This window comes from Heterodontus francisci, chromosome 18 (genome assembly GCF_036365525.1).
Source record: "Heterodontus francisci isolate sHetFra1 chromosome 18, sHetFra1.hap1, whole genome shotgun sequence".
Classification (NCBI taxonomy): Eukaryota; Metazoa; Chordata; class Chondrichthyes; order Heterodontiformes; family Heterodontidae; genus Heterodontus; species Heterodontus francisci.
The window spans coordinates 85992386-86015518 of record NC_090388.1 but is presented as its reverse complement, the minus strand read 5'-3'; the positions used below and the strand labels follow the sequence as shown (position 1 = coordinate 86015518).

The 23133-nt window shown below is 39.9% G+C and overlaps 1 protein-coding gene across 2 annotated transcripts in view; it reads right to left on the bottom strand.

The window, feature by feature from the left end:
• The window catches only part of LOC137379758 (uncharacterized), a 472575-nt gene that overhangs the window by 255443 nt on the left and 193999 nt on the right, over nucleotides 1–23133 (bottom strand). For both annotated transcript variants that reach the window (XM_068051089.1, XM_068051090.1), the window contains one exon: nucleotides 10072–10106. In XM_068051089.1, the coding sequence (XP_067907190.1) occupies nucleotides 10072–10106 (35 nt within the window). The remainder of the gene's footprint in view (nucleotides 1–10071; nucleotides 10107–23133) is intronic.

Genomic DNA, 23133 nt, shown 5'->3' with positions numbered 1-23133 from the left:
TATCACAGGTTCGATATATCAACTGCTGTGTATAACAATAGCTGAATATATCACAGGTTCCATATATCAACTGCTGTGTATAACAATAGCTGAATATATCACAGGTTCTATATATCAACTGCTGTGTATAACAATAGCTGAATATATCACAGGTTCTATATATCAACTGCTGTGTATAACAATAGCTGAATATATCACAGGTTCTATATATCAACTGATATATATAACAATAGCTGAATATATCACAGGTTCTATATATCAACTGCTGTGTATAACAATAGCTGAATATATCACAGGTTCGATATATCAACTGCTGTGTATAACAATAGCTGAATATATCACAGGTTTTATATATCAACTGATATATATAACAATAGCTGAATATATCACAGGTTCTATATATCAACTGCTGTGTATAACAATAGCTGAATATATCACAGGTTCGATATATCAACTGCTGTGTATAACAATAGCTGAATATATCACAGGTTCTATATATCAACTGATATATATAACAATAGCTGAATATATCACAGGTTCTATATATCAACTGCTATGTATAACAATAGCTGAATATATCACAGGTTCGATATATCAACTGCTGTGTATAACAATAGCTGAATATATCACAGGTTCTATATATCAACTGCTGTATATAACAATAGCTGAATATATCACAGGTTCCATATATCAACTGCTGTGTATAACAATAGCTGAATATATCACAGGTTCGATATATCAACTGCTGTGTATAACAATAGCTGAATATATCACAGGTTCTATATATCAACTGCTGTGTATAACAATAGCTGAATATATCACAGGTTCTATATATCAACTGCTGTGTATAACAATAGCTGAACATATCACAGGTTCTATATATCAACTGCTGTGTATAACAATAGCTGAATATATCACAGGTTCTATATATCAACTGCTATATATAAAAATAGCTGAAGATATCACAGGTTCTATATATCAACTGCTGTGTATAACAATAGCTGAATATATCACAGGTTCTATATATCAACTGCTGTGTATAACAATAGCTGAATATATCACAGGTTCTATATATCAACTGCTGTGTATAACAATAGCTGAATATATCACAGGTTCGATATATCAACTGCTGTATATAACAATAGCTGAATATATCACAGGTTCTATATATCAACTGCTGTGTATAACAATAGCTGAATATATCACAGGTTCTATATATCAACTGCTGTGTATAACAATAGCTGAATATATCACAGTTTCTATATATCAACTGCTATGTATAACAATAGCTGAATATATCACAGGTTCTATATATCAACTGCTGTATATAACAATAGCTGAATATATCACAGGTTCTATATATCAACTGCTGTGTATAACAATAGCTGAATATATCACAGGTTCTATATATCAACTGCTATGTATAACAATAGCTGAATATATCACAGGTTCTATATATCAACTGCTGTATATAACAATAGCTGAATATATCACAGGTTCTATATATCAACTGCTGTATATAACAATAGCTGAATATATCACAGGTTCTATATATCAACTGCTATGTATAACAATAGCTGAATATATCACAGGTTCTATATATCAACTGCTGTGTATAACAATAGCTGAATATATCTCAGGCTCTATATATCAACTGCTATATATAACAATAGCTGAATATATCACAGGTTCGATATATCAACTGCTGTGCATAACAATACCTGAAGATATCACAGGTTCTATATATCAACTGCTATATATAACAATAGCTGAATATATCACAGTTTCTATATATCAACTGCTGTGTATAACAATAGCTGAATATATCACAGGTTCCATATATCAACTGCTGTGTATAACAATAGCTGAATATATCACAGGTTCCATATATCAACTGCTATGTATAACAATAGCTGAATATATCACAGGTTCTATATATCAACTGCTATGTATAACAATAGCTGAATATATCACAGGTTCGATATATCAACTGCTGTGTATAACAATAGCTGAATATATCACAGGTTCTATATATCAACTGCTATGTATAACAATAGCTGAATATATCACAGGTTCTATATATCAACTGCTGTGTATAACAATAGCTGAATATATCACAGGTTCTATATATCAACTGCTATGTATAACAATAGCTGAATATATCACATGTTCTATATATCAACTGCTGTGTATAACAATAGCTGAATATATCACAGGTTCTATATATCAACTGCTGTGTATAACAATAGCTGAATATATCACAGGTTCTACATATCAACTGCTGTGTATAACAATAGCTGAATATATCACAGGTTCTATATATCAACTGCTATATATAAAAATAGCTGAAGATATCACAGGTTCTATATATCAACTGATATATATAACAATAGCTGAATATATCACAGGTTCTATATATCAACTGCTGTGTATAACAATAGCTGAATATATCACAGGTTCTATATATCAAATGCTGTATATAACAATAGCTGAATATATCACAGGTTCTATATATCAACTGCTGTGTATAACAATAGCTGAATATATCACAGGTTCTATATATCAACTGCTGTGTATAACAATAGCTGAATATATCACAGGTTCTATATATCAACTGATATATATAACAATAGCTGAATATATCACAGGTTCTATATATCAACTGCTGTGTATAACAATAGCTGAATATATCACAGGTTCGATATATCAACTGCTGTGTATAACAATAGCTGAATATATCACAGGTTCTATATATCAACTGCTGTGTATAACAATAGCTGAATATATCACAGGTTCTATATATCAACTGCTGTGTATAACAATAGCTGAATATATCACAGGTTCTATATATCAACTGCTGTGTATAACAATAGCTGAATATATCACAGGTTCTATATATCAACTGATATATATAACAATAGCTGAATATATCACAGGTTCTATATATCAACTGCTGTGTATAACAATAGCTGAATATATCACAGGTTCGATATATCAACTGCTGTGTATAACAATAGCTGAATATATCACAGGTTTTATATATCAACTGATATATATAACAATAGCTGAATATATCACAGGTTCTATATATCAACTGCTGTGTATAACAATAGCTGAATATATCACAGGTTCGATATATCAACTGCTGTGTATAACAATAGCTGAATATATCACAGGTTCTATATATCAACTGATATATATAACAATAGCTGAATATATCACAGGTTCTATATATCAACTGCTATGTATAACAATAGCTGAATATATCACAGGTTCGATATATCAACTGCTGTGTATAACAATAGCTGAATATATCACAGGTTCTATATATCAACTGCTGTATATAACAATAGCTGAATATATCACAGGTTCCATATATCAACTGCTGTGTATAACAATAGCTGAATATATCACAGGTTCGATATATCAACTGCTGTGTATAACAATAGCTGAATATATCACAGGTTCTATATATCAACTGCTGTGTATAACAATAGCTGAATATATCACAGGTTCTATATATCAACTGCTGTGTATAACAATAGCTGAACATATCACAGGTTCTATATATCAACTGCTGTGTATAACAATAGCTGAATATATCACAGGTTCTATATATCAACTGCTATATATAAAAATAGCTGAAGATATCACAGGTTCTATATATCAACTGCTATGTATAACAATAGCTGAATATATCACAGGTTCCATATATCAACTGCTGTGTATAACAATAGCTGAATATATCACAGGCTCTATATATCAACTGCTATATATAACAATAGCTGAATATATCACATGTTTGATATATCAACTGCTGTGTATAACAATAGCTGAATATATTACAGGCTCTATATATCAACTGCTATATATAACAATAGCTGAATATATCACAGGTTCTATATATCAACTGCTGTGTATAACAATAGCTGAATATATCACAGATTCTATATATCAACTGCTGTGTATAACAATAGCTGAATATATCACAGGCTCTATATATCAACTGCTGTGTATAACAATAGCTGAAGATATCACAGGTTCTATATATCAACTGCTATATATAACAATAGCTGAATATATCACAGGTTCTATATATCAACTGCTATATATAACAATAGCTGAATATATCACAGGTTCTATATATCAACTGCTGTGTATAACAATAGCTGAATATATCACAGGCTCTATATATCAACTGCTGTGTATAACAATAGCTGAATATATTACAGGCTCTATATATCAACTGCTATATATAACAATAGCTGAATATATCACAGGTTCTATATATCAACTGCTGTGTATAACAATAGCTGAATATATCACAGGCTCTATATATCAACTGCTATATATAACAATAGCTGAAGATATCACAGGTTCTATATATCAACTGCTATATATAACAATAGCTGAAGATATCACAGGCTCTATATATCAACTGCTGTGTATAACAATAGCTGAATATATCACAGTTTCTATATATCAACTGCTGTGTATAACAATAGCTGAATATATCACAGGTTCTATATATCAACTGATATATATAACAATAGCTGAATATATCACAGGTTCGATATATCAACTGCTGTGTATAACAATAGCTGAATATATCACAGGTTCTATATATCAACTGCTGTGTATAACAATAGCTGAATATATCACAGGTTCTATATATCAACTGCTGTGTATAACAATAGCTGAATATATCACAGGTTCGATATATCAACTGCTGTGTATAACAATAGCTGAATATATCACAGGTTCTATATATCAACTGATATATATAACAATAGCTGAATACATCACAGGTTCTATATATCAACTGCTATGTATAACAATAGCTGAATATATCACAGGTTCGATATATCAACTGCTGTGTATAACAATAGCTGAATATATCACAGGTTCTATATATCAACTGCTGTGTATAACAATAGCTGAATATATCACAGGTTCGATATATCAACTGCTGTGTATAACAATAGCTGAATATATCACAGGTTCTATATATCAACTGCTGTGTAAAACAATAGCTGAATATATCACAGGTTCTATATATCAACTGCTGTGTATAACAATAGCTGAATATATCACAGGTTCTATATATCAACTGCTGTGTATAACAATAGCTGAATATATCACAGGTTCTATATATCAACTGCTATGTATAACAATAGCTGAATATATCACAGGTTCGATATATCAACTGCTGTATATAACAATAGCTGAATATATCATAGGTTCTATATATCAACTGCTGTGTATAACAATAGCTGAATATATCACAGGTTCTATATATCAACTGCTGTGTATAACAATAGCTGAATATATCACAGGTTCGATATATCAACTGCTGTGTATAACAATAGCTGAATATATCACAGGCTCTATATATCAACTGCTATATATAACAATAGCTGAATATATCACAGGTTCGATATATCAACTGCTGTGTATAACAATACCTGAAGATATCACAGGTTCTATATATCAACTGCTATATATAACAATAGCTGAATATATTACAGGCTCTATATATCAACTGCTATATATAACAATAGCTGAATATATCACAGGTTCGATATATCAACTGCTGTGTATAACAATAGCTGAATATATCACAGGCTCTATATATCAACTGCTATATATAACAATAGCTGAATATATTACAGGCTTTATATATCAACTGCTATATATAACAATAGCTGAAGATATCACAGGTTCTATATATCAACTGCTATATATAACAATAGCTGAAGATATCACAGGTTCTATATATCAACTGCTGTGTATAACAATAGCTGAATATATCACAGGCTCTATATATCAACTGCTGTGTATAACAATAGCTGAAGATATCACAGGTTCTATATATCAACTGCTGTGTATAACAATAGCTGAATATATTACAGGCTCTATATATCAACTGCTATATATAACAATAGCTGAAGATATCACAGGTTCTATATATCAACTGCTGTGTATAACAATAGCTGAATATATCACAGGTTCTATATATCAACTGCTATATATAACAATAGCTGAATATATCACAGGTTCTATATATCAACTGCTGTGTATAACAATAGCTGAATATATCACAGGTTCTATATATCAACTGCTATGTATAACAATAGCTGAATATATCACAGGTTCTATATATCAACTGCTGTATATAACAATAGCTGAATATATCACAGGTTCTATATATCAACTGCTGTGTATAACAATAGCTGAATATATCACAGGTTGTATATATCAACTGCTATGTATAACAATAGCTGAATATATCACAGGTTCTATATATCAACTGCTGTGTATAACAATAGCTGAATATATCACAGGCTCTATATATCAACTGCTATATATAACAATAGCTGAATATATCACATGTTCGATATATCAACTGCTGTGTATAACAATAGCTGAATATATTACAGGCTCTATATATCAACTGCTATATATAACAATAGCTGAATATATCACAGGTTCTATATATCAACTGCTGTGTATAACAATAGCTGAATATATCACAGGTTCTATATATCAACTGCTGTGTATAACAATAGCTGAATATATCACAGGCTCGATATATCAACTGCTGTGTATAACAATAGCTGAAGATATCACAGGTTCTATATATCAACTGCTATATATAACAATAGCTGAATATATCACAGGTTCTGTATATCAACTGCTATATATAACAATAGCTGAATATATCACAGGTTCTATATATCAACTGCTGTGTATAACAATAGCTGAATATATCACAGGTTCTATATATCAACTGCTGTGTATAACTATAGCTGAATATATCACAGGCTCTATATATCAACTGCTATATATAACAATAGCTGAAGATATCACAGGCTCTATATATCAACTGCTGTGTATAACAATAGCTGAAGATATCACAGGTTCTATATATCAACTGCTATATATAACAATAGCTGAAGATATCACAGGTTCTATATATCAACTGCTGTGTATAACAATAGCTGAATATATCACAGGCTCTATATATCAACTGCTGTGTATAACAATAGCTGAAGATATCACAGGTTCTATATATCAACTGCTGTGTATAACAATAGCTGAATATATTACAGGCTCTATATATCAACTGCTATATATAACAATAGCTGAAGATATCACAGGTTCTATATATCAACTGCTGTGTATAACAATAGCTGAATATATCACAGGTTCTATATATCAACTGCTATATATAACAATAGCTGAATATATCACAGGTTCTATATATCAACTGCTGTGTATAACAATAGCTGAATATATCACATGTTCGATATATCAACTGCTGTGTATAACAATAGCTGAATATATTACAGGCTCTATATGTCAACTGCTATATATAACAATAGCTGAATATATCACAGGTTCTATATATCAACTGCTGTGTATAACAATAGCTGAATATATCACAGGTTCTATATATCAACTGCTGTGTATAACAATAGCTGAATATATCACAGGCTCGATATATCAACTGCTGTGTATACCAATAGCTGAAGATATCACAGGTTCTATATATCAACTGCTATATATAACAATAGCTGAATATATCACAGGTTCTGTATATCAACTGCTATATATAACAATAGCTGAATATATCACAGGTTCTATATATCAACTGCTGTGTATAACAATAGCTGAATATATCACAGGTTCTATATATCAACTGCTGTGTATAACTATAGCTGAATATATCACAGGCTCTATATATCAACTGCTATATATAACAATAGCTGAAGATATCACAGGCTCTATATATCAACTGCTGTGTATAACAATAGCTGAAGATATCACAGGTTCTATATATCAACTGCTGTGTATAACAATAGCTGAATATATCACAGGTTCTATATATCAACTGCTGTGTATAACAATAGCTGAATATATCACAGGTTCTATATATCAACTGCTGTGTATAACAATAGCTGAATATATCACAGGTTCTATATATCAACTGATATATATAACAATAGCTGAATATATCACAGGTTCTATATATCAACTGATATATATAACAATAGCTGAATATATCACAGGTTCTATATATCAACTGCTGTGTATAACAATAGCTGAAGATATCACAGGTTCTATATATCAACTGCTGTATATAACAATAGCTGAAGATATCACAGGTTCTATATATCAACTGCTGTGTATAACAATAGCTGAATATATCACAGGTTCTATATATCAACTGCTGTGTATAACAATAGCTGAAGATATCACAGGTTCTATATATCAACTGCTGTGTATAACAATAGCTGAATATATCACAGGTTCTATATATCAACTGATATATATAACAATAGCTGAATATATCACAGGTTCTATATATCAACTGCTGTGTATAACAATAGCTGAATATATCACAGGTTCTATATATCAACTGCTGTGTATAACAATAGCTGAATATATCACAGGTTCTATATATCAACTGATATATATAACAATAGCTGAATATATCACAGGTTCTATATATCAACTGATATATATAACAATAGCTGAATATATCACAGGTTCTATATATCAACTGCTGTGTATAACAATAGCTGAAGATATCACAGGTTCTATATATCAACTGCTATATATAACAATAGCTGAATATATCACAGGTTCTATATATCAACTGCTGTGTATAACAATAGCTGAAGATATCACAGGCTCTATATATCAACTGCTGTGTATAACAATAGCTGAATATATCACAGGTTCTATATATCAACTGCTATGTATAACAATAGCTGAATATATCACAGGTTCTATATATCAACTGCTATATATAACAATAGCTGAATATATCACAGGTTCTATATATCAACTGCTGTGTATAACAATAGCTGAAGATATCACAGGTTCTATATATCAACTGCTATATATAACAATAGCTGAATATATCACAGGTTCTATATATCAACTGCTGTGTATAACAATAGCTGAAGATATCACAGGCTCTATATATCAACTGCTGTGTATAACAATAGCTGAATATATCACAGGTTCTATATATCAACTGCTATGTATAACAATAGCTGAATATATCACAGGTTCTATATATCAACTGCTGTATATAACAATAGCTGAATATATCACAGGTTCTATATATCAACTGCTGTATATAACAATAGCTGAATATATCACAGGTTCTATATATCAACTGATATATATAACAATAGCTGAATATATCACAGGTTCTATATATCAACTGCTGTGTATAACAATAGCTGAATATATCACAGGTTCTATATATCAACTGCTATATATAACAATAGCTGAAGATATCACAGGCTCTATATATCAACTGCTGTGTATAACAATAGCTGAATATATCACAGGTTCTATATATCAACTGCTGTGTATAACAATAGCTGAATATGTCACAGGTTCTATATATCAACTGATATATATAACAATAGCTGAATATATCACAGGTTCTATATATCAACTGATATATATAACAATAGCTGAATATATCACAGGTTCTATATATCAACTGCTGTGTATAACAATAGCTGAAGATATCACAGGTTCTATATATCAACTGCTATATATAACAATAGCTGAATATATCACAGGTTCTATATATCAACTGCTATATATAACAATAGCTGAATATATCACAGGTTCTATATATCAAATGCTATGGATAACAATAGCTGAAGATATCACAGGCTCGATATATCAACTGCTGTGTATAACAATAGCTGAATATATCACAGGTTCTATATATCAACTGCTGTGTATAACAATAGCTGAATATATCACAGGCTCTATATATCAACTGCTGTGTATAACAATAGCTGAATATATCACAGGTTCTATATATCAACTGCTGTGTATAACAATAGCTGAATATATCACAGGTTCTATATATCAACTGATATATATAACAATAGCTGAATATATCACAGGCTCTATATATCAACTGCACAGACTTGGTGGGCTGAAGGGCCTGTTTCAATGCTGTATCCCTAAAAAATTAATAACAATCCACTCAAAGCTTAAAATTTACTGACTGCACTGAATAACTTAGCTTACCTCAGTGGCAGGACGAGCCTTGTTCCCCAGAGAACCTGAAGGTCAAAGATACAGGATGATAACATCTTGGATCAGAATTAGAATGTATTTATTGGCAAGATCTAATATTCATCTTAAAGAAAGGTCTTAGGAATTCTATGTTGATCAAACCAAGATATTGATTTTGAAATTAACATACCAGCGTACAAAGCCTATAGAAGGGACATGCAGAACAAAGTAAATGAGAGTGTGGGAGCTGGGTCCAAGAGACAGTTCAATCATAGAAAAACTGTCGAACACTTTGGCTGGTGCAGTTTAGACAGCGTAGGTGGAAGCCAAGGTCAGCAAAGGGAAAGAAACATTGAATGTTCTGATAGACATTTGGACAGAAGGATTTAACCGACAGAGACAACAGATGGGAAGAAGACAAAACAAGAAAGCAAAGAGGAAAATGATAGGACAGGACAGAGGGAGATGGAGGACAGAAAGAGAGAGAAGGAAGGGGGAGGTGAGAGAGGGAGAGGCAAAAGAGGGGAAGGCAAGAGGAGAGGGGAGAGAGGGGGAGTACAGAACATATGACAGAAGCAAACGATAGAGCGGGAGAGCCCAGTGAAAGTTGAAACCAACAGACGGAGAAAGACAGGACAGACAGAGAGGACAGAGAAGGAAGGAAAAAAGAGTGTGGGGGAGGACAGAGACAGCAAGGACATATAGGGAGAAAACAGAGAAGGAGGCTAAAGAAAGAAAAGTAGAGGACAGAGAGGGAGGGGGCAACAAAGGAGCAGACAGAGGAGGAGAAGACAGAAATGGGCACAACACATGTGGACTCGACAGAAACAGAAGACAGAGAGGGAGAACACAGACATGTGTGTGAAATTTAACCCATGGAGTGGTCAGCAAAATAGAACAGAGAAGCACAGGACAGAGTGGAAGAGGCCAGAGAAGGAGTGGACAGAGAGGATGTGGTCACAGAGGGAAAGGACAAAGTGGAAGAGGCGAGAGAGGGTGAGGCCAGAGAGGGTCATGCCAGAGAGAGATAGAGCAGTGAAGGAGAGGATATAGAGGTAAGAGGTGGAGGACACAAGCAATGGATCGAGAACAAAAGGATATGAGAGAACAGGCACAGGACGAATAGACATGGTGTAGACAGATATAGAAGAAAGAGAAAGACGAGAGAGAGAGAGAGAAATAGAGAGGGAAAGCAAGGAGAGGGAGAGAGAACAAAAATAGAGGACAGAGAGACAGAATGCCCAGGGAGACAGAGGGAGAAGACAGAAAGAGGGAGATGACAGAGAGGGAGAGATGACAGAGAGAGAGGACAGATCAGGAGAGAGGACAAAGAGGGGCAAAGGGAAAGAGAGTGATGCCAGAGAGAGAGAGAGGACAGAGAGGGAGAGAATGGGCAAAGTATGTGGTGCTTTTCCAGTGCCTGCTCCTCATCAGTCATAGCTTGATAAGGGGCTAATATCAAGTTATTATATATAACTAGTTGCTATTCTCAGTGTCTGCCTCATATCAGTAGCTGCTCCTAATTAGTACCTGCCCTTGATCAGTATCAGCATTTCTTCTGCACCTGTTCCTTATCAGTATCTGTTCCTTCTCTATATTTGCCCTTTATCCGTATCTGCATTTGATCAATATCTGTTCCTTATCAGTATCTGCCCCTGATTAGTATCTGTACCTTCTCAGTATTTTCCCTTTATCAGTACCTATTCCATCTCTGTCACTGCCCCTTATCAGCAGCTGATCTTTATCAGTACCTACCACTTATTAGCACCTGCTCCTTCTCCGTATCCTGGCCCGAAACAGACTCTTTATCAGTAGCTGCACCTCATCAGTATCCTTGCCCTAAATATTATCTGTTCCTTATCAATGAAGTCTGTATCTACGTTGAGTTATATCGAGTCTACAGTACAGAAAAAGGCAAGTCAGCCCATGGGATCAGGGCAATTTGGCAAATTGGATCCAAAATTGGCTTAGTGGCAAGAGGCAGAGGGTAAAGGTCGAGGGCTGTTTTTGCGATTGGAAGCCTGTGGCGAGTGGTGTACCACAGGGATCGGTGTTGGGACCCTTGCTGTTTGTAGTGTACATTAATGATTTTTTTTAAAAATTCATTAATGGGATGTGGGCATCACTGGCTCGGCCAGCATTTATTGCCCATCCGTAATTGCCCTTGAGAAGGTGGTGGTGAGCTGCCTTCTTGAACCGCTGCAGTGCATTTGGGGTAGGTAGACCCACAGTGCTGTTAAGAAGGGAGTTCCAGGATTTTGATCCAGCGACAGTGAAGGAACGGCGATATAGTTCCAAGTCAGGATGGTGTGTGACTTGGACGGGAACTTGCAGGTGGTGGTGTTCCCATGTATTTGCTGCCCTTGTCCTTCTAGTTGGTAGAGGTCGCGGGCTTGGAAGGTGCTGTCTAAGGAGCTTTGGTGAATTGCTGCAGTGCATCTTGTAGATGGTACACACTGCGGCCACTATGCGTCGGTGGTGGAGGGAGTGAATGTTTGTAGATGGGGTGCCAATCAAGTGGGCTGCTTTGTCCTGGATGGTGTCGAGTTTCTTGAGTGTTGTTGGAGCTTCACCCATCCAGGCAAGTGGAGAGTATTCCGTCACACTCCTGACTTGTGCCTTGTAGATGGTGGACAGGCTTTGGGGAGTCAGGAGATGAGTTACTCACCTCAGGATTCCTAGCCTCTGACCTGCTCTTGTAGCCACGGTATTTATATGGCTACTCCAGTTCAGTTTCTGGTCAATGGTAACCCCTAGGATGTTGATAGCAGGGGATTCAGCGATGGTAATGCTGTTGAATGTCAAGGGGAGATGGTTAGATTCTCTCTTGTTGGAGATGGTCATTGTCTGGCACTTGTGTGGCGCGAATGTTACTTGCCACTTATAAGCCCAAGCCTGGATATCGTCCAGGTCTTGCTGCATTTCTACCCGGACTGCTTCAGTATCTGAGGAGTCATGAATGGTGCTGCACATTGTGCAATCATCAGTGAACATCCCCACTTCTGACCTTATGATTGAAGGAAGGTCATTGATGAAGCATTGATGGTTGGGCCTAGGACACTACCCTGAGGAACTCCTGCAGTGATGTCCTGGAGCTCAGATGATTGACCTCCAACAACCACAGCCATCTTACTTTGCGCTAGGTATGACTCCAGCCAGCAGAGGGCTTTCCCCCTGATTCCAATTGACCTCAGTTTTGCTAGGGCTCCTTGATGCCATACTCGGTCAAATGCTGCCTTGATGTCAAGGGCAGTCACTCTCACCTCACCACTTGAGTTCAGCTCTTTTGACCATGTTTGAACCAAGGCTGTGATGAGGTCAGGAGCTGAGTGGCCCTGGCAGAACCCAAACTGAGCATCACTGAGCAGGTTATTGCTAAGCAAATGCCACTTGATGGCACTGTTGATGACACCTTCCATCACTTTACTGATGATTGAGAGTAGGCTGATGGGGCGGTAATTGGCCGGGTTGGACTTCTCCTGCTTTTTGTGTACAGGACATACCTGGGCAATTTTCCACATTGCCGGGTCGATGCCAGTGTTATAGCTGTACTGGAACAGCGTGGCTAGGGGCGCAGCAAGTTCCGGAGCACAGGTCTTCAGTACCATTGCCGGAATATTGTCTGGACCCATAGCTTTTGCAGTATCCAGTGCCTTCAGTCGTTTCTTGATATCATGCAGAGTGAATCGAATTGGCTGAAGTCTGGCATCTGTGATGCTGGGGACTTCAGGAGGAGGCCGAGATGGATCATCAACTCGGCACTTCTGGCTGAACTTTGTTGCAAATGGTTCAGCATTATCTTTCGCACTGATGTGCTGGGCTCCCCCATCATTGAGGATGGGGATATTTGTGGAGCCACCTCCTCCAGTTAGTTGTTTAAATGTCCACCACCATTCACGGCTGGATGTGGCAGGATTGCAGAGCTTAGATCTGATCCGTTAGTTGTGGGATTACTTAGCTCTGTCTAACACATGCTGCTTACGTAGTTTGGCATGCAAGTAGTCCTGGGTCGTAGCTTCACCAGGTTGACACCTCATTTTAAGGTATGCCTAGTGCTGCTCCTGGCATGGCCTCCTGCATTCTTCATTGAACCAGGGTTGGTCTCCTGGCTTGATGGTAATGGTAGAGTGGGGGATATGCTGGGCCATGAGATTACAGATTGTGATTGAGTACAATTCTGCTGCTGCTGATGGCCCACAGCGCCTCATGGATGCCCAGTTTTGCATTGCTAGATCTGTTCGAAATCTATCCCATTTAGCACGGTGATAGTGCCACATGACATGATGGACGGTATCATCAATGTGAAGGCAGGACTTCGTCTCCACAAGGACTGTGTGGTGGTCACTCCTACCAATAGCGTCATGAATAGAAGCATATGCGGCAGGCAGATTGGTGAGGATGAGGTCGAGTATGTTTTTCCCTCGTGTTGGTTCCCCCACCACCTGCCACAGACCCAGTCTCGCAGCTATGTCCTTTAGGACTCGGCCAGCTCGGTCAGTAGTGGTGCTACTGAGCCACTCTTGGTGATGGACATTGAAGTCCCCCACCCAGAGTATATCTTGTGCCCTTGCCACCCTCAGTGCTTCCTCCAAGTGGAGTTCAACATGGAGGAGTACTGAGTCATCAGCTGAGGGAGGGCGGTAGGTGGTAATCAGTAGGAGGTTACCTTGCCCATGTTTGACCTGATGCCATGAGACTTCATGGGGTTCGGTGTCAATGTTGAGGACTCCCAGGGCAACTCCCTCCCTACTGTATACCACTGTGCCACCACCTCTGGTGGGTCTGTCCTGCCGGTGGGACAGGACATACCCAGGGATGGTGATGGCAGTGTCTGGGACATTGTCTGGAAGGTATGATTCCGTGAGTATGACTATGTCAGGATGTTGCTTGACTAGTCTGTGGGACAGCTCTCCCAACTTTGGCACAAGTCCCCAGATGTTAGTAAGGAGGACTTTGCAGGGTCGACAGGGCTGGGTTTGCCGTTGTCGTTTCCGGTGCCTAGGTCGATGCTGGGTGGTCCGTCCGGTTTCATTCCTTTTTATGGACTTTGTAGCAGTTAGATACAACTGAGTGGCTTGCTAGACCATTTCAGAGGGCATGTAAGAGTTAACCATATTGCTGTGGGTCTGGAGTCACATGTCGGCCAGACCAGGTAAGGACAGCAGATTTCCTTCCCGAAAGGACATTAGTGAACCAGATGGCTTTTTGCAACAATTGACAATGGTTTCATGGTCACCATTAGACTAGCTTTTCAATTCCTGATTTATTAATTAATTTCAAATTCCACCTTCTGCTGTGGTGGGATTCGAACCCAGAGTCCAATGTCCCCAGAGAAATACATTGGGTCTCTGGGTTACTAGTCCAGTGATAATACCACTACGCCACCGCCTACGTGGATATAGGAGGTATGATCAGTAATTTCACAGATGATACAAAAATTGGTGGTATTGTAAATAGTGAGGGAGAAAATCCTTCGATTACAGAGAGATATAGATGAGCTGGTAAGATGGGCGGAGCAGTGGCAAATGGAATTTAATCTTGAAAAGTGTGAGGTGATGCATTTTGGGAGGACTAACAAGGCAAGGGAATACATAATGGATGGTCGGATCCTAGGAAATACAGAAGGTCAGAAGGACCTTGGTGTACTTGTTCATAGATCACAAAAGGCAGCAGCACAAGTAGATAAGGTGGTTAGGAAGGTATATGGGATACTTGCCTTTATTGGCAGAGGCATAGAATATAAGAGCAGGGAGGTTATGATGGAGCTGTATAAAACGCGAGTTAGGCCACAGCTGGAGTATTGTGTACAGTTCTGGTCACCACACTATAGGAAGGATCTGATTGCACTGGAGAGGATGCAGAGGAGATTCACCAGGATGTTGCCTGGGCTGGAGCATTTCAGCTATAAAGAGAGATTGAAAAGGCTCGGGTTGTTTTCCTTGGAGCAGAGAAGGCTGAGGGGGGACGTGATTGAGGTGTACAAGATTATGAGGGGCACTGATAGGCTAGACAGGAAGAAACTTTTTCCCTTCGCAGAGAGGTCAAGAACCAGGCGGCATAGATTTAGGGTAAGGGGCAGGAGGTTTAGGGGGGATTTGAGGAAACATTTTTTCACCCATGGGGTGGTTTGAATCTGGAATGCACTGCCTGAAGGGGTGGTAGAGGCAGGAACCCTCACAACATTTAAGAAGTATTTAGATGAGCACTTGAAATGCCATAGCATACAAGGCTAGGGGCCAAGTGCAGGAATATGGAATTAGAATAGTTGGGTGCTGTATGGCCGGCACAGACACGATGGGCCAAAGGGCCTGTTTCTGTGCTGTATAACTCTATTACTCTAACTAGTCTATGCTGATGCTTATGCTCCATATGAACCTCCTCCCACCCCTCTTCATCTAAATCTATCAAGATATTCTGTTCCTTTCCCCCTCATGTGTTTATCTAGCTTCCCCTTAAATGCACCTGTGCTATTTGCCTCAACTATTCCCTGTAGTAGCACATTTTAGATTCTAACCACTTCCTGTGTAAATAAGTTTCTCCTGAATTCCCTATTGGATTTATTAGTGATTATCTTATATCATTACCTCTAATTTTGAACATCCCCATAATAGAAACATTTTCCCTATGTCGATCAAACACTTACATTATCTTAAATTTCTCTAACAGGTCATCCCTCAGCCTTTTGTGGTTCAGTCTTTCTTGACAAATATAACCTCTCAATTCTGGTATCATCCTTGTGAATATTTTTTTACAGCTTCCCCAATCCCTCTATATTCTCTTTATAACAGGGAGACCAGAACTGTGACACAGGACTCCAAGTATGGCCTGACCAGGGTTCTCTACCTGTTTAAAATAACTTCTCTGCTTTTCAATTCTATCCCTCTGGAAATGAACCCGATGTTTGGTGTATGTTTTTTATAGCCTTATTAATCTGCTTTTAGTGGTTTGTCTATCTGTATCCCTTGATCCCTTTGCTCCTCTACTCAATTCTTATTACCCAAGTCGTGGCCTCCTTTATTCTTCCTGCCAAAACGCACTACCTCCTACTTTGTTTCCGAAGTCCGATCATGCAGACTGCAGTTTGACAATACAATTAGTTCAATGCACACTGCCTAAGCAAAGTGCTGTAAATACTCAGCAGGTCTGGCAGCATCTGTTGAGAGAGAAGCAGAGTTAACATTTCAGTTCTGTGACTTTTCATCAGAATTGGCAAAGGTTAGAAATGTAAAAGGCTTTGAGCAAGTGAAAGGGGGGAGGGGGAATGAAGAACAAAAGGGAAAGTGTGTGATCGGGCAGAGGGCAGGAGAGATTAAATGACATGAAACAAAGGCAAAGGGAGTGCTAATAGTTATAGTAAAACACAAAGCACTAGTGCAGAGAGTATTCAGAGCAGAATCATGAACAGCTCTGTCCAAAAGAAAAATATGAAAAACAAATTTAAGACAGGCACATGATTAAAACATAAAAGAAACTAAAATAAATAAAAAACAGGTAGTCATGCTCTGAAATTGTTGAACTCCATGTTGAGTCCAGAAGGCTGTAGGGTGCCTAATCGGGAGAAGAGGTGCTGTTCCTCGAGCTTGCTTTGATGTTCATTTGAACACTGCAGCAAGCCAAGGACAGAAATGTGGGCATGAGAGCAAGGTATTGAATTAAAATGGCAAGCAACCGGAAGCTCGGGGTCATGCTTTCGGACTGAGCAGAGGTGTCTGACAAAGTGGTCGCTGAATCTGCATTTGGTCTCCCCAATGTAGAGGCGACCTCATTGTGAACAGTGAATACAGTTTACTAAATTGAAAGAAGTACAAGTAAATCCCTAATTTAATTGGAAGGAGTGTTTGGGGCTTTGGATAGTGAGGAGAGAGGAGGTAAAAGGGCAGGTATTACAATTCCTGCAATTGCATGGGAAGGTGACATGAAAAGGCGACGTGGTGATAGGGGTGACAGAGGAGTGGACTAGGGTGTCATGGAGGGAACAATCCCATTGGAATGCTGACGGCGAGGGGAGGGCAGGGGAAAGTGTGTTTGGGGGTATCATGCGGAAATGGCGGAGGATGATCCTTTGGATGTGGAGGCTGGTGGGAAAGTGAGGACAAGGGAACCCTGCCGCTATTCTGGGAGGGAGGGGAATGGGTGAGGGTAGAGGTGCGGGAAATGAGTCGGACACGGTTGAGGGCCCTGTCAACCACAGCAGGGGGGAGTCCTCGGTGAGGAAAAAGGAAGACATATCAGAGGCACTGTTGTGGAAAGTAGCACCATTAGAACAGATGCGTCAGGGATGGAGAAACTGGGAGAATGGAATGGAATCCTGACAGGAGGCAGGGTGAGAGGAAGTGTAGTCAGTATTAGCAGGGAAATGGTGTTGGGGAAATTGATGGGATTGAAGGCCAATAAATCCCCAGGGCCTGATAATCTACATCCCAGAGTACTTAAGGAAGTGGCCCGAGAAATAGTAGATGCATTGCTGGTCATTTTTCAAAATTCTATAGACTCTGGAACAATTCCAACTGATTGGAGGGTAGCTAATGTAACCCCACTATTTAAAAAAGGAGGCAGAGGGAGATCAGGGAATTATAGACTGGTTAGCCTGACATGAGTAGTGGGGACAATGCTAGAGTCCATTATAAAAGATGTAATAGCAGAGCACTTGGAAAGCAATGACATGACCGGACAAAGCCAACATGGATTTACAAAAGGGAAATCATGCTTGACAAATCTATTGGAATTTTTTGAGGATGCAACTAGTATAACAGATAAGGGACAACCAGGGGATGTGGTGTATTTAGACTTTCAGAAGACTTTCGATAAGGTCCCACATAAGAGATTAGCATGCAAAATTAAAGCACATGGGATTGGGGGTAGGGTACTGACAATGGATAGAGAACTGGTAGGCAGACAGGAAACAAAGAGTAGGAATAAACGGGTCTTTTTCCCGAGTGGCAGGCAGTGACTAGTGGGGTACCGCAGGGATCAGTGCTCGGACCCCAGCTATTCACAATATATATTAATGATATCGATGAGGGAATTAAATGTAATATATCCAAGTTTGCAGACGACACAAAGCTGGGTAGGAGTGTGAACTGTGAGGAGGATGCAGAGAAGCTCCAGTGTGATTTGGACAGGTTGAGTGAGTGGGCAAGTACATGGCAGATGCAGTATAATGTGGATAAATGTGAGGTTATCCACTTTGGTAGCAAAAACAGAAAGGCAGATTATCATCTGAACGGCGATAGATTGGGAAAGGGGGAGGTGCAGTGAGACCTGGGTAGAGAATTCCACAGGTTACCGCTCTCTGGGTGAAGAAACACCTCCTCATCTCAGACCTGGTCCTTGTGCACCAGTAAGTAAGCATGCAGGTGCAGCAGGCAGTTAAGAAGGCAAATGGTATGTTGGCCTTCATAGCGAGAGGATTCCAGTACAGGAGCAAGGATGTCTTGCTGCAATTATACAAGGCCTTGGTGAGACCACATCTGGAGTATCGTGTGCAGTTTTGGTCTTCTTATCTGAGGAAGGATGTTCTTGCTATCGAGGGAGTGCAGCAAAGGTTCACCAGACTGATTCCTGTGATGGCAGGACTGACGTATGAAGAGAGAATGGGTCGATTAGGATTGTATTCGCTAGAGTTTCGAAGAATGAGAGGGGATCTCACAGAAACCTACAAAATTCTAACAGGGCTGGACAGACTAGATACAGGAAGGATGTTTCCAATGGCGGGGGATTCCAGGACGAGGGGTCACAATCTAAGGATAAGGGATAAGCCATTTCGGACTGAGATGAGGAGGTATTTCTTCACCCAGAGAGTGGTGAATCTGTGGAATTCTCTACCACAGAAAGCAGTTGAAGCCAACTCATTAAATATATTCATGAAAGAGTTAGATATAATTCTTAGGGCTAAAGGAATCAAGGGATACAGGGAGAAAACGGGAACAGGGTACTGAGTTTGGACGATCAGCCATGATCGTATTGAATGCAGGCTCGAAGGGTCGAATGACCTACTCCTGCTACTATTTTCTATGTTTCTATGAGACAGAAAAGTAGAGGAAGGGAAGGGAAATGCCAGAGATGGGCCATGTGAAGGTGAGAGAAGGATGGAAATTCGAAGCAAAGTTGCTGAAATTTTCCAGTTCGTGTCGAGAGCAGGAAACGGCACCCATAAAGTCATCAATGTACTGGAAGAAGAGTTGAGGGAGGGGGCCTGAGTCGGACTAGAACAAGGAATATTCGACATGCCCCTCAAAAAGACAGACATAACTGGGACCCATGCGGGTACTCATTATAACACCTTTTATTTGGAGGAAGTGAGTGGATTTGAAGGAGAAGTTGTTCAATGTGAGCACAAGTTCAGCTAAGCAAAAGAGGGTGGTGGTGGATGGGGACTGCCTGGGCCTCCGTTCAAGGAAGAAGCGGAGAGCCCGCAGAATGTCCTGGTGTGGGTGGAGGTGTAGAGAGATTGGGCATCCATAGTGAAGAGAGATGGTTCGGGCCAGGAAACCGCAAATTGCTGAAATTACTTTGGGCACAGGTCGGAAGAGACTGAAGCAGGGGAGAAAACATAGAGTTGAGATAGGAAAAAATAAGTTCAGTGGAGCAGGAACAGGATGAAACATTGGGTCTACCAGGACAGTCCTTTTTGGGGATTTTGGGAAGGAGATAGAAGTGGGCTGTCTTTGGTTGCAGGGCTTCGAGGGGGGAAGCTGCAGAGGGAAGATCTCCAGAGGAGATGAGGCCGGTGACAGTCCTGGAGATGGTGGCTTGACGTTCAGTGGTAGGGTCATGGTCCAGGGGGAGGTAGGAAGAAGTGTCTAAGAGTTGGTGCTCAGCCTCTGCAAGGTAGAGGTTGGTATGCCAGACAACAACAGCACCACCCCTTTCAGCAGGTTTGATCACAATGTCGAGGTTAGACCTGAGAAAGCAGAGTGCAGCAAGTTCGGAGGGAGACAAGTTAGCGTGAGTGCGGGCAGTGGAGAAATTAACACAGCTGATGTAGCGCTGACAGTTCTCAATGAAAAGATCAAGAGCGGGTAAGAGGCCAGAGGGAGGGGTCCAGGTGAAGGGAGAATACTGGAGGCGGGTGAATGGGTGTGCTGGTCGCGGGAGGACACCTCGTCAAAGAAGTGAGTCCGGAGGCAAAGGCGACGGAAGAAGAGCTCAACGTCATGCTGTAAAATTCATTGAGGTGGGAGCGTGAGAAGATAAAACTAAGTCCTTTGCTAAGTAAAGATTGTTCAGTGTCAAAGAGGGGAAGGTCAGCGGCTATTATGAATACACAGCAAAGGGAGAGTTTAGGAGAAGGGATGGGGTCAGAGAGAAGTGAAGGGGAAGAAAGGTCTGGAGTGGCTTTGATCCCCATGAGCTGCTGGAGCTTGTGTTCCTTAACATCTGAAAGGAAGAGGAAATGTTTTTTGTTAATGCATTGGATAAGATGAAAGATGAAATGAAACCGCAGAGCAGGACACCTTTGAGACAAGGTGCTTCTGGAGAGAGGTCGAGTGTGTACATGTGCGGGTGCATGGTACTGAGTGTGGATCTCAGGATGCTGTGAGAAAAGCAGTCTGAGGAACATTGTATCTCTCGGAGATACCTGTAATCCTGGGTGGATTTGAAAAATAGGAACAGAGGAAATAGGTGCAGGAGTAGGCTATTCGGCCCCTCAAGCCTGCTCCGCCATTCAACTAGATCATGGCTGATCTTCTACCTCAACGCCATTTTCCTGCAGTATCCCCATATCCCTTGATATCTTTAATATTTAGAAATCTATCAATCTCTGTCTTGTAGAATGAAGATACTGGATACTACGAAGGCTATGGGTCCTGACAATATTCCGGCAATAGTACTGAAGACCTGTGCTCCAGAACTTGCCGCGCCCCTAGCCAAGCTGTTCCAGTATAGCTACAACACTGGCATCTACCCGGCAATGTGGAAAATTGCCCAGGTATGTCCTGTACACAAAAAGCAGGAGAAGTCCAACCCGGCCAATTACCGCCCCATCAGCCTACTCTCAATAATCAGTAAAGTGATGGAAAGTGTCATCGACAGTGCCATCAAGCAGCACTTGCTTAGCAATAACCTGCTCAGTGACGCTCAGTTTGGGTTCCGCCAGGGCCACTCAGCTCCTGACCTCATTACAGCCTTGGTTCAAACATGGACAAAAGAGCTGAACTCAAGTGGTGAGGTGAGAGTGACTGCCCTTGACATCAAGGCAGCATTTGACCAAGTATGGCATCAAGGAGCCCTAGGAAAACTGGAGTCAATGGGAATCAGGGAGAAAACTCTCTGCTGGTTGGAGTCATACCGAGCGCAAAGGAAGATGGCTGTGGTTGTTGGAGGTCAATCATCTGAGCTCCAGGACATCACTGCAGCAGTTCCTCAGGGTAGTGTCCTAGGCCCAACCATCTTCAGCTGCTTCATCAATGACCTTCCTTCAATCATAAGGTCAGAAGTGGGGATGTTCGCTGATGATTGCACAATGTTCATCACCATTAGCGATTCTTCAGATAGTGAAGCAGTCCGTGTAGAAATGCAACAAGACCTGGACAATATCCAGGCTTGGGCTGATAAGTGGCAAGTAGCATTTGCGCCACACAAGTGCCAGGCAATGACCATCTCTAACAAGAGAGAATCTATACATCTCCCCTTGACATTCAATGGCATTACCATCGCTGAATCCCCCACTATCAACATCCTAGGGGTTACCACTGACCAAAAACTGAACTGGAGTAGCCATATAAATACCGTGGCTACAAGAGCAGGTCAGAGGCTAGGAAACCTGCAGCGAGTAACTCACCTCCTGACTCCCCAAAGCCTGTCCACCATCTACAAGGCACAAGTCAGGAGTGTAATGGAATACTCTCCACTTGCCTGGATGAGTGCAACTCCAACAACACTCAAGAAGCTCGACACCATCCAGAACAAAGCAGCCCGTTTGATTGGCACACCATCCACAAACATTCACTCCCTCCACTACCGACGCACAGTGGCAGCAGTGTGTACCATCTACAAGATGCACTGCAGCAACGCACCAAGGCTTCTTCGACAGCACCTTCCAAACCCGTGACCTCTACCACCTAGAAGGAC